We start from the raw sequence: 13,918 nt of genomic DNA on the forward strand, positions 1-13,918 counted from the left end.
TGCAATGTACAGGCACTGCCATGGGTACGCCCGTCGCGTGCGTTTTCGCGAATTTATTTTTGGCTACCTTTGAAGAGGAATACATCACCTCTATGGCAAATCCGTTTTTGAAACATATGAAATTTTACATAAGGTTTGCTGACGATATTTTTATTATATGGGACGGTTCAAAAAACGAGTTTGATAGTTTTGTCACCCACATCAATGGGGTTAATAAAGACAACATGCGCTTCACGTCTACCTTCGGCGAAAGCCAGCTAGAATTTCTTGACGTAAAAATTAATGTTCTCGATGGAGAACTTATCACTCGGGTACATAAAAAAAAATCGACGGCAACAAATAATTTCACTTTAATAGTGCTCACCCTTTACGTACGAGAAAAAGTATTCCATACAGCCAGATGGTTCGTTACAGAAAAATTAACAATAATGATTCTATTCTCAGAGAACAACTAACTGAGCTAAAATCGGGCTTCTTAAAGAGAAATTATCCCCTTACTATCTTAACAGAAGCAGAATCTAGGGTGAATAAATTATCTCAACAGGCTTTGTTAAAAAAATCGTAAAAGAATTAGAGTATCGGTACAAAAAGAACAAAGATTTACTTTTGCTTTTACACATAGCAAAATGGATAGGGAAATATACTCTGCGATCAGAAAAAATTGGCACGTCTTGCAAAATGATAGGGATCTCTCCAAGATCACGTCCACACTTTGCGTATAAACGCACTAGAAATATCGGAGATCTCCTGGTTCATAACCGACTATTGTCAGATAGCCAAAATTGGCTAGAGAAGTCCCTGCCTGAAGGAAATCACAAGTGTGGGAATTGTAATTACTGCCACTTTCATTTAATTCAAAATCCTCTACGCATAGGCTCCATAACACACACTGTCCGGGATTTTATTTTATGCAAGAGCAAATACGTAGTCTACATAATTTTTTGTCCATGTCGGTTCTTTTATATCGGTAAAACTATCCGCCCGCTAATTTCGAGGTTCAGGGAAAACTACAGATCTATTCTGACAGGAAAAGGCTCCCCATGATTGATTGAGCATATAAAAAATAAGCATGATGCGAATCCTGACGTTTTGCGTTTCGCCGGACTAGAAACTGTGAAAACTCCGCAATATGGAGGTGATCGCAATAAAATTCTGCTTCAACATGAAGCTAGGTGGATCCTGGATACCAATGCTCAAGGCCCTATTGGTCTTAACGATAAGCTCGATATGGCGGTATTTTTATAAATGGTGTTCTGATGAATTCAAATATTATCTATATAGTTCTTTGATAGTATTAAAATAGTCATATTTTGTCTTTGTATAACATTTCTATTGCAAATTGAACGTTTTTATCTTCCCTGTAATTTAGCACGTTTAGTCACGTGATTGTCCATCCCCTCAAAAGGAAGTGACATGTGTGTTGTTTGCACTTGGACCCGTTGAAGCGAACAGCGCGAAACGGCCGTTGTCCTCACCTGTTTCCCCTCACCCTCTCCTGTTCATTCCCTGCCGCCTCTCCATGTGTACCTGAGCGCTGATTTCAGCGAATAAAGGATTTTTCTGCAACAGCATCGTTGGGGTGAGTGCCGCATTGCTTTTTACATATATTACTGCAAGTGAAGTCTCTGATCCACTATTTGGTGTGCACCACCCCTGAATGCTTTCATCTGGCTAAAGGTACCGTCACACATAGCGACGCTGCAGCGATACCGACAACGATCCGGATCGCTGCAGCGTCGCTGTTTGGTCGCTGGAGAGCTGTCACACAGACAGCTCTCCAGCGACCAACGATCCCGAGGTCCCCGGTAACCAGGGTAAACATCGGGTAACTAAGCGCAGGGCCGCGCTTAGTAACCCGATGTTTACCCTGGTTACCATCCTAAAAAGTAAAAAAACAAACGCTACATACTTACCTACAGCCGTCTGTCCTCGGCGCTCTGCTTCTCTGGTCTGGCTGTGAGCGCCGGGCAGCCAGAAAGCAGAGCGGTGACGTCACCGCTCTGCTTTCCGGCTGACCGACGCTCACAGCCAGAGCAGGAGGAGAGCAGAGCACAGCGCTGGAGGACAGACGGCTGTAGGTAAGTATGTAGTGTTTGTTTTTTTACTTTTAGGATGGTAACCAGGGTACACATCGGGTTACTAAGCGCGGCCCTGCGCTTAGTTACCCGATGTTTACCCTGGTTACCAGCGAAGACATCGCTGAATTGGTGTCACACACGCCGATTCAGCGATGTCTACGGGGAGTCCAGCGACTAAATAAAGTTCTGGACTTTATTCCCCGACCAGCGACAGCACAGCAGGGGCCTGATCGCTGCTGCCTGTCACACTGGACGATATCGCTAGCGAGGACGCTGCAACGTCACGGATCGCTAGCGATATCGTCTAGTGTGACAGTACCTTAAGTGTTAAAAGTCTGTATGCTTCAGCTTGCTGAATTGCCTGTGAAGATTTACTTACCTGGTGCCGCACAGTCTTTGTATCTTGGCTTGTTTCTAAACATTGAAACCCCCCACAAGTGACACCATTTTGGAAAGTAGACCCCCTAAGGAACTTATCTAGATGTGTAGTGAGCACTTTGACCCACCAAGTGCTTCACAGAAGTTGATTTTTTATTTTTACAGCTCTACATTATCAACTTCTGTGAAGCACTTGGTGGGTCAAAGTGCTCAAACAGTGGTTTACCGCTCATATGGGGTATCTGCGTACTCAGGACAAATTGTATAACAACTTTTGGGGTTCAATTTCTTTTTGTGAAAAAATGATTTTTTATTTTTACAGCTCTACATTATTTTTTCACAAAAAGAAATTGAACCCCAAAAGTTGTTATACAATTTGTCCTGAGTACGCAGATACCCCATATGAGGGGTAAACCACTGTTTGGGCGCATGGCAGAGCTCGGAAGGGAAGGAGCGCTGTTTGGAACAGTTATTTTGGCTAAAGGTTGTGCAACCAAGTATTAGGCTGAGGGTGCCAATACTTTTGTCTGGCCCATTTTTGGAGTTGTGTGAAATTATCAATGTTTTGCTTTTTGCTTCATTGTCTTTTGTGTTTTTTCATTTAAGACAAATTAAATGAAGATAATACCAAACAGTTTGTGTTTGCAATCATTTTCAGGAAGAAAATGAGTATTATCTGACAGAATTGCAGGTGTGTCAATACTTTTGGCCATGACTGTATTTTGGGGCACGGGAGCGTTCGGAAGGGAAGGAGCACTTTTACTTTTTCAACGCAGAATTGGCTGGAATTGAGATCGGACGCCATGTCGCGTTTGGAGAGCCCCTGATGTACCTAAACAATGGAAACCCCCCAATTCTAACTGAAACCCTAACCCAACCACATCCCTAACCACACCTCTAACCCAAACATGCCCCTTAATCCCAACCACATCCCTAACCCCAACCCTAATCACACCCCTAATCCTGACATCCATAATCCCAACCGTAAATGTAATCCAAACCCTAACTTTAGCCCCAACCCTAACCTTAAATGTAGCCCTATCCCTAACTTTAGCCCCAACCCTAACCCTACCTGTAGCCCCAAAACCTACCCCTAACTTTAGCCCTAACCTTAACTGTAGCCCTATCCCTAACTTTAGCCCCAACCCTAACCCTACCTGTAGACCCAAAACCTACCCCTAACTTTAGCCCCAACCCTAACTGTAGCCCCAACAATTCAATTCAATTCAAATGAGCTTTATTGGCAGGACTAAGTACATGTTAGCATTGCCAAAGCATATGGTAAAAATACAGGGGTGGGGGAGGGGGGGATATAGAGGTCCAAGGAATATCAAATTCCTTTTAGAGGATAGGGGATGTTTCCAGGGTGGGGTATAGGAGTCCATGACATATCAGGCTCTTTAGTGGGGGGATAGGGACATGTCCAGGGTGGGGTATAGGAGTCCATGACATATCAGACTCTTTAGTCGGGGGATAGGGACGTGTCCAGTGTTGGGATACAGGAGTCCATGACATATCAGGCTCCTCTTAGTCTGTGGCAGGCACTGACATATTCTGCTGCTACGGCCACTGCACTTTCCTCTTCCCCCAGTATTATCGGCAGTTTCTCTTCCTCCTCCTTGGAGGTGAAGTCTGGGAGGAGATCAGACAGTCTCTTGAAGTGAGTGTCCCTCACTGCGGAGTATTTGGGGCACCTCAGCAGGAAGTGGGCCTCATCCTCCACGGCCTCCTGGGGGCACTGCTGGCAGAGTCTGTTCTCTCGAGGCTTGTAGTTCTGTCGGTGCCGGTGTCGGTGCAAGCAGGCGCTTGCAAGCCACCTTCCCTGCAGAACCCAGAAGCCCCCCCCCCCCCCCCCCATGGCGATTTTGGATTCGGGGCATGCAGGGAGGAGGAGGTAGGAGACCCTCGGAGCAACGTGATCACATCACGTTGCTCCAAGGGTCTCACGGAAGCACGCAAGAAGCCCCCTCCCTGCGCGATTCTTCCCTGTGCCGCCGGAACGCTGACACGTTCCGGCTTTGAGATGGGATCACCGCCGGAGCCCATATCAGTACTGCCATCGGATGTACTATTCCCTCCGATGGCAGTAAGGGGTTAAAAATGGCCCACTGTGGTGTTTGTGAAAAGGTAATCCCACACCTTGTAGCTTCGCGCGTATGATTCCCCATAGTCCCTGTATTTTTGAGCAACTCCATATGTGATGGAATATATCGGTGTTTCGTGATTTGCATTTAGAGCAAGAATAAGAAGTTGAGGGAGACATTTTAGATTGGATATGTGAGGTGAGATAAGTCCTGTGTAGAATCAGTAGAGCCATATCAGTGTAACTACTGTACGATATAAATTTCCTTTGCGCTGCCGTGGCACCTAAGTAGTCACCAGCCTCCAGGCCCAAAATATCTTTTGACCATTTCATTGGTCCAGTCTCTCTCCCTCTCCATGACCAGGTTTTGCGCAGTATAGAGTAAATACTACTTGTGGATGCCACCTGTAGTCTCGCTTTCCTGAGAAAACCATCCGCATTGTTCCCGCTGGCCCCTGCACCCCCGCCCGCCAAACATTTTTGGACCAAACTTTGTGCCTGAAGGAAGAGAAAAGGATTATCAAATACTGGTAAGCGTTGTAATTAGTGATGAGTGAGTGGGCTAGTTACTTGGGTTTCTCCGAGCATGCTCAGGTGGTTTCCGAGTATTTCGGCGTGCTCGGATATTTCGTTTGTCGACGCAGCTGCATGATCTGCGGCTGCTGGACAGCTTTAATACATGTGGGGATGGCCTGTTTGTTAAGCAACCTCCACATGTATTCAAGCTGTCTAGCAGCTGCAAATCATGCAGCTGCATCGACAAAATCTCCGAGCATGCCGAAATACTCAGGAGACCACCCGAGCATGCTCCGAAAAACCTGATTAACGAGCATACTCGCTCATCACTAGTTGTGATGCTATACTCAGGAGACCACCCGAGCATGCTCCGAAAAACATGATTAACGAGCATACTCGCTCATCACTAGTTGTGATGCTATGTCAAAAGAAAGCATGGAGAATCTGAGGTCCAGTAGATCAATTACTAAAGTGCATCCTTGATTTGCAAGGGTTTTATAAGACGAAGGTGGAGTACCTTTTAAGAATTCAGGGTTACCTAAAAAGGGCTGAAATGGAGACAACCTGGTATGTAGTTTACAAATCTTCCTACGCAAAAGTAGCATTTAAAAAAAATTTAATTCAGTTTCAAGAAAATAAAACAGACATGTAAAACACAATGCATTTATCATGCATGACTGACAAAGCAAAATATTGCACTTGAATTTTTACAATTAAAAAGAACACCTATTAAAAGCTGACAACATTGAGTCTATCATATACTTTATACATCATGCCGAGAACATTGAAGAGTGTGTGGCAGTGAAAGGAACAGCGCATCAGTCTGTGCCCGTCACAGCCAAGTACTTCTTACCATTTGAGTTTTGTCTCGTGTACTTCCTTTATGTGTTTCAGACATTTGGGTTAAGGCAGTAGAGTCATTATCAGTAAGTGAAAACAGAAATGGTTCTCATGTAATGAGTGAATAGGCAGCACAGTCTATACATAGTAACTGAATGGGTTCTCCACCTCTTCATGGAATTTCGATGACTTGTTCTCCAATACAAGGCAGCAGGTAGTGAAGTGAACCAGACATTTACCAAGCGATGGTAGAAATTCTTGCATCTTGGCTCCTATCTAGAGCTTCAAGTAAGCAGTTCTAATACATTGATGGGAGATTATTCAGAGGAACATGGTGGGGAAATTATGAAAGAATAAAATCAAATACATTACCAGCACCTTAGGATTCCAAACACTGCACTGATTTAAAACAATGGGTCATGGAAAACAATTTTAGAGCCCGGGCTATTGAAATACTGCACAGAAGAGCTGCATTCATGTTATAGCTCCAAGACATTCGTGGTGCATTCATAGTTGAATTGCTATTATAGCTGGAAGGAGGCAGAAAATAAATATATTTGGCTTACTTACAGATAAAATGTTATTGCTGAGACAGTGCCTTGTTTGGGATATATACGCACAATAAATAGCACATATTTCTAAAGCTAATGAAAAAGGCACTAAAATTGTATACAAAATACATTCAAAAACTGAACCAGAATAATACAGCAAGAACGGGTGCTCGTAACTGCGGTGTTATCGCTCCTCATAACTCGGACTGTATAGGACAGAATACATTATGGGGCCAAGTCAAGCAGTTTTGGACAGAAGTCTGGAGCAAAACTATTTGAACTTGTAGCTGTGGAAAAATGTTGCAACTTTTGCCACTTTTATACCAGTCCTGGCAGCATTGACAACTTTTTGAAAAGTGAGCGGAACATAACCAGGCTGAGCGCAGCTGACAAATTCACCAAATGTACTCCACTGACTGGTGAGCATTCTTGTGGTGGCGCAGGGCAGCTAAAAGCTGCGCAAAATGCTTTTTAAAGAGGAATATGCTTCTTAATGAATTTGTCGTATCTTACTCCAGACTAGGAGGTTAAAACCAGTCTTGATGAATCAAGGTCTATATGTGCAAAGCTGAAGGTTATGTTACCAAACTGATCTCCCCGATCATTGGGTTTTGCATTCGAGACTTCCATTTATGTAAAAAGAAAAAGACATTTCAAGCACAGAGACGGAGTTTATTTGTATCTTAAAAAAAAATTAAAAGGGAACCTGTCACCAGAAATAAAAGCAATTAACCTGCAAATAGGATTAAGAGTAATCTGCAGGTTAATAGTGTTATTATGCCGAACGGTGCCTGCACGTAGCTGAACGCAGCAGGGAGAAAATTTACTTTATCCTCCCTGACTGTGTTCGGTTTCAGTCATGGGGCAGCGCTGGTTCAGTTACCGCTCTGAATATACATAGTGGGGGCCTGACTGACACTGGCTCTGCATTAGGGCCGGCTGTCAGTCAGTGCCAGGGATGCGGTTACAGCTGAACCAGCGATGGCGCCATTTCCATGACTTAATTTTCCTCCTGCTGCATTCGGCTACGGGCAGCATAATAACACAGACAGCAGTATAACCGCACATCTACAGGTTAAGAGCGTTATTCCCGATGACAGGAGGTTCCCTTTAACCGTAGGAACCTTGGATTTTCTTTCCCCCTGGGAGGAGGGTCATGTTTCATATGATATTACAACAGTTTCTAATGTTGCACAATATCATATATGAAAGAAAAAACTACATGTAGGATAAGTGAAGGCACAAAGTCTAATAACTGGTTTCAGTTTAGATAGGAGACTCGAGCAAAGGGGACAAAATGCAGTCAAATAAAGGAGCCAATCAGATGAGGTAAAAAGCCAGCTGAATGTTTTAGTGTATTTGCATTTGTATTTCGACCTTTGAAAGGCTTCAGTGCTCCTGCTCACTAAATCTTTAGGTTAGGCTACTTTGATCACCTGGCTCCTGGGATCCTTCCAGCCTTAGTCTAAGGCCGGGGTCACACAGCTCAATGCGAGAAACTCACACAAGTCTCTCACATCAAGTCCCAGCACTGCCGCCGGCTCTTGGGAATGGAGCGTTCAGCTAGATAGAAATACATGCAGCCGCACGCTCTGGTCTTGAATGCCGGTGGCAGTGTCGGGTATTGATGTGAGAGACTCGTGCGAGTTTCACGCATTGAACTCTCAAATGTGACCCCGGAGTAAAGTTGTTAATAGGATACAGAAATCTTATGTTGTAGCTAGGGTAGAGTAATATAAACAGAAAATCAAAGAGAACCAGTCATTAAAGGTTTTTTTTATGTATAACCGGAAGACATGCAGTTAAATACCATTTTTAAAACAAATGGTTTTGTCTAACTGAATTTGAAGTTGCTTGCAGTCAAGTGGGTGGTGCCATGGCCTGTGAGCAGTCAGCATTGTCTACACAGGGAGCACTGCTCTTTGACAGCCATCCTCATCAGCACCGTGTGTGCTGAAGAGGATCTGACAAGGAGCATGGTTGGAGTTTGCAGAGCCATTGTGACACCACCTAGATGACTAAGCACGTGACTGCAATAACTCTGCAGCGGAGCATCAAAGTAGACACCCGAATATGCACATTACTACTACTAATCAGCTAGGATTAAGGGTATTTGTACCCTGAACGAGAAAGAATTGTATTTATTTTTTTCAAATATGTGCACATTATGCCATTTATTTAATCCTATATGATTAATGGCTAAACACAACCACTTTCCTTTGGTGTTCGAGAGCATCCCTTTTGGACTATGGAGAACACTACAGGGTTTTTTTCTCTAAATATGAAAGGTTCCCTTTATAGCTTGCAAGCATTACATATGTAAATTGGTTTGCTTTGTAGCATTTACACCATAAACCTCTGTATAACTGTGGCGCACTGAAGCCCAATTCTCGCTCCAAGAAAAGATTGCTCAATAATACAATGTGGACACTTTCTATGACTGAGAATTAAAAATTCATAATCATTTTACGATGTGGAATACTAGAGTCATCTCTGATCCACAAAACTGGAACAGTCTGCTCTAGAGAAGTTGTCCCATCAGTGGTCAGTGTTCTCCATAAGGAGAAGCTTTGGCCAGTAGTGTAAAATACACAGACATCTGTAGAAGACGAGTAGGCAGCATAAGTAAGACATTACAGCTACAATTATCACAGATTCGGCACACGACGTACCTTCTATAGCCTGAAAGTTAATTTTAGCTCCGGCTCTCAAGAAGTCCATGCGTTTCTATGAAAGCAGAGGTCAGCTGATTTTTTACAGATCAGCCACCAGTGCCCAAACAAGACACGGCTTAGGCCCTTTGACAAGGCTCTACAAAGAAGAATGAAGGCTGAACGCCATGTCTTAAAATTGGTATGACCTGCACAGATTACACCTGCTCCATAATGTTTCAGACAGCTGGAGAAGCTAGAAAAGTCACAAAACATAGTATCTGACAATGGACGCGTGTGACTGAGCACACAGTTCACAAAAAGGACTCGTTGGTGGAATCCATCTAAAAACCAACAGGTTACAAATAAGACACCTAATTAAAATTATGTTTTGAAGCATCACGATTCTTCACTGAATAAAAACCTAGAAAGGCCGGTAAAGGCGGTGGACTTAAAACTGATGTATGCGCTGGTATAGTTAAAATGTGAAGAGGATTGAAGGCCACGTATAATCTGTGCGAGTAAGGTCCAGGCATCCAGATCTCATTAGCAGCGTACTCCTGGGACAACTCCTAAAACACCGGGGGACTCGAGGAAGGGTGCAAATATCTTCATTTTAGTCTCTCTATGAGTCCTTGTGATAGTCCAAGCTGTAGAAGCTGATTTGTGGGGAGGTGGGCAAGGTGAGGGAAATATTTTTGCAAGTTCTCCCAGCACAGTTCTAGGAGGCTTGGGACAATAAGCCAGATTTTGAACAAAGATCCAGTCCGCTTGTTCTGTTGGATATTAACTACTCCTCCATGGATATACATACAGCCAGCCTAGAGGAGAAAACCAACATGTCAGCAGCTTGTAAAGATAGGAATCTACCACTATGATTAAGAAACCACAAAACTTGTTTCCATTTTAAAAAAAATCCTTGGAAATCTATATAAAGTACGGGTTAACCACTGTTTGGGGGAAAACCAATATCACCATTGCTTTCTGAATTGTCAGGATATTACACAATATCACTGCAGCCCCTTCACAGATGGGATTAAGTACTTCAACAAGCAATGTGTGCAAATGGTGTGGGAAACTATTTCATAGTTCGCACAGCGCTCTACCGACAAACGTTTGGTCCTTCTCATCACTCTTCAGAGTGTACATAATTTATCAGTCATGTCATGCACCCCTGTCCAGTAAAAAATAAAGCCAAAGAACAGAAATGGAGGACATACCGGAGTCACCGCTGCACAGTGGAAGTACGCAGGCTCAGGCATCACAGCAGGAAGTTTTGACCACTGAAAGGTCTGTAGGTTTAACTTCCAGAGATCACCCAATATAACCTCTCCGTTGTAACCACCACATATGAAAACCTCTGAAAAAAAAAAGAAAACATCCACAATGTAAATTTTTGCATAAAATGAAGTGATGAGCGAACGTGCTTAGATATCTTGTTATCAGAGCATGCTCGGATAATATCTCAGAGTCCCTGCAGCTGCCTGTTTTACAGCTGTTAGGCACTCACCCCCATGTGTTGCGGCTTTCTAACAAACAGGCAATCCCTGCATGTGTTGCGGCTGTCTAACAGCCGCGAATCAGGCAGCCACGGGGACTCGAAAATTTCAGAGCACGTTCGCTCATCACTAATAAAAGATGCTGAACAAGAATTAAGGAAAGAGCCACCATGTTTTTTGTTTTTTTTTTAAAACAGTAACACACCCATCTGCAGGTTGTGTGGTTCTGTAACTCAGCCCTAATGAATTCAACCCCACACATCCTGTGGGCAGTTGTGGTTCTGTGTTTTTCAGTTCTGCAGTTTAACACATGCAAGTTTAAAGAGTAACTGCATTTTCACGATATATTTTAGCACGTCATAGATCTATGAAAAAAATGTTAATTGGTGGGGGTCTGGGCATGATCACTAATATGAAGAGGCAGAAGCACTCAGCCAAGCGCTGCCCTCCTTGGACACCGACTCCATACAGTCAGTCTTCGGGCCGTGAAATGAGAAACGCTTGCATTCGGTATAAGAGAATTTGACGGATCACAGCTGTAGGACCCCCCCACCGTTTCTACAACATGTCAAAAGTATTAAACGGGGTAGTCCAAACAAAAAGTAGAATTCCATCCTAAATGTCAACTTCATGTAATAATCTAATCACTTTTCTAACGTAGCCCAATTATTAGGGCCTGTGCACACGTTAAAGATTTGTATTTTTTTCTGAGCAGATCTGGCACAAAACCTTAAAGGGAATCTGTCACCTCATTTTGGCCCTATAAACTGCGGCCACCACCATTAGTGGCTTATCTCCAGCATTCTGTAATGCTGTAGATAAGCCCCCAATGTAACCTGAAAGGTAAGAAAGCATTAAGCTACTTACTGGTAGCGGCATTTCTCGGAGGCCCATGACAGCACGACGAGAGAGGGGATCCGCCCATTAGGAACAGGAAACCTACAGATACAAAAGGGCGGTACCTCTCCCTTGCCTCAGTTGTATTTCAGAGTCTTGAGAGGACTACCGCGGTTAGTGGTACACAAAAATATACACTATATACAGATTATATACAAAAATAGCAGACATCTATTGGGACTGGTATCATATTGTGAAATATATACATTTATATGGAGTGCAACCCCCACGTGAATAGGGAGGGAACTAAGGGTGCTGTCATGGGCCTCCGAGAAATGCCGCTACCAGTAAGTAGCTTAATGCTTTACTCGGACTCCCATGACAGCACGACGAGAGAATTACAGAGATGTAAACTTCCTTAGGGAGGGACTATGGCCTGTAGCACCCTTAACCCAAATGTGAGATCAGAGGAAGCCCCCAAATCCAACCTATAGTGCTTAAAGAAGGTGGACGGGGATGACCATATGGCCGCCTTACATATCTGGTCGATTGAAACTCCAGACTTTTCCGCCCAGGATGTAGCCATGGCCCTGGTGGAATGCGCCCTCAGATTCTGCGGAGCCAGACCCCCACCTGCAGTGTAAGCCAAAGAGATAGCCTCCCTAATCCACTTTGCTAGTGTGTACTTTGATACCCTAAGTCCCTTTCTAGGGTTTTGGAAAGATAAAAACAACGCATTATCTTTCTTCCATGTGTCAGTAATAGAGATGTATTCTAGCAGGCATCTCCTAACATCTAATGTATGGAGTAGTTCTTCTTTAGGGTTGGAGGGATTGGGAAGGAAGGATGGTAAAACTATCTCCTGTGTCCTGTGAAACTGTGATGACACTTTTGGTAAGTAGGCTGGGTCCGGTCTGAGGATTACTCTGTCTGGTAGAAACTCTGTATAAGGGGATACTCTGGAGAGCGCTTGTATGTCTCCAACTCTACGAGCAGATGTAATTGCCACAAGAAAGGCTGTCTTAAGAGATAGGGCCTTAATTGAAGCTGATTGTAATGGTTCAAACGGCTCTCTAGTCAATGCTGACAGGACTAGGTTGAGATCCCAAGGCATAGATCTATCTTTATGTATGGGTCTAGATCTAATAGAAGCTTTAATGAACCTTGAGATCCAATAATTATTGGCGATGTTACATGAAAATAGAGCCCCTAGGGCCGAGACCTGTACTCTTAGAGTACTAGTGGATAGATCTAGTTCTAGGCCTTTTTGCAGAAATTTTAAGATTTGTTTAATAGGTAATCCCTCTTCTAAATTAAAATCAGAAGAGGCCAGAAACTTCCGCCAGGTCCTAGCGTAGATTGTTGTGGTTATCTGCTTTCTACTTTTCATAAGGGTCTCAATTAGACTCGGGGAGAACCCTTTGCTTTTTAGTAACGCCCTTTCAAAATCCATGCCGTTAAATGGAGATTCTTTACTTGAGGATGGCTGATCGGCCCCTGGTAGAGCAGATCTGGAATGTCCGGAAGTACCCAGGGGTCCTCCACTGACATGATCCTGAGCCAAGTGAACCAGGCCCTTCTGGGCCAGAATGGGGCAATCAATATAACTCTGGCTCGATCTTATCTTATCTTCCTGACTACTAAGGGTATCAGGCCTAGTGGAGGAAATGCATATGCCAGTTGAAAATCCCATCTGATCAGAAAAGCGTCTACCGACAGAGAATTTTCTCTGGGATTTAGGGAACAAAATTTTGTTGTCTTCCGGTTGTCCCTGGTAGCAAATAAGTCTACTTCTGGATGTCCCCATTTGTGGACAATCTGATCGAACACGTAATTGTTTAGGGACCATTCCCCTTGTCTCAAGGTGTTGCGGCTTAAAAAGTCCGCTTTGATGTTTTCTTTTCCTCTTATGTGTAGAGCAGTTAGGGATAAGAAGTGATTTTCTGCTGTCTGGAACAGACGATCCGCCACTCTCATCAGTGACTCGGAATGAGTTCCACCCTGATGATTTATGTATGCGACCGCGACCTGGTTGTCCGATAGGATCTTGACATGATGACCCTGCAGATATATGAGGAATTTTTTCACTGAAAGCTCTACAGCCATTAACTCTTTCTGGTTGGAGGAGGCTGATGTTAGGGGAGGGGACCATAGACCCTGAACCATCATGTCATCCATGTGTGCTCCCCAACCCGTAGGGCTAGCGTCTGTCGTTACAACACGTGTTACCTGTGACACCCACGGAACTCCCGCCGATAAGTTTTTACTGTTTAGCCACCACCTAAGAGAAGTGAGTGCTTTTGGACCTAAGGTAATCTGATCCTGCAGGGACCCCTGTAAGATTCTATCATTAACCAGCACCTCGGCTTGTAATGGTCTGGTGTGGAACTGGGCCCAACGGACGGCGGGAATGCAAGAGGTTAAAGAACCCAATAATGACATAGCCTGTCTAAGGGTCATGGAAGGCTTATCAATTGCCCTAGAC

The 13,918-nt window shown here is 43.9% G+C and overlaps 1 protein-coding gene across 4 annotated transcripts in view; it reads right to left on the bottom strand.

Moving 5' to 3' along the window:
* Window positions 1–5,654: 5,654 nt before the first annotated feature.
* The window catches only part of KLHDC10 (kelch domain containing 10), a 178,321-nt gene continuing 170,057 nt past the window's right edge, over window positions 5,655–13,918 (bottom strand). For all 4 annotated transcript variants that reach the window (XM_069765393.1, XM_069765392.1, XM_069765390.1 and 1 more), the window contains 2 exons: window positions 10,318–10,457; window positions 5,655–9,918 (listed from right to left, as the gene is read on the bottom strand). In XM_069765393.1, the coding sequence (XP_069621494.1) occupies window positions 9,709–9,918; window positions 10,318–10,457 (350 nt within the window). In that variant the 3' untranslated portion in view covers window positions 5,655–9,708. The remainder of the gene's footprint in view (window positions 9,919–10,317; window positions 10,458–13,918) is intronic.

Source organism: Ranitomeya imitator, chromosome 4, assembly GCF_032444005.1.
Source record: "Ranitomeya imitator isolate aRanImi1 chromosome 4, aRanImi1.pri, whole genome shotgun sequence".
In the NCBI taxonomy this organism is placed as follows: domain Eukaryota; kingdom Metazoa; phylum Chordata; class Amphibia; order Anura; family Dendrobatidae; genus Ranitomeya; species Ranitomeya imitator.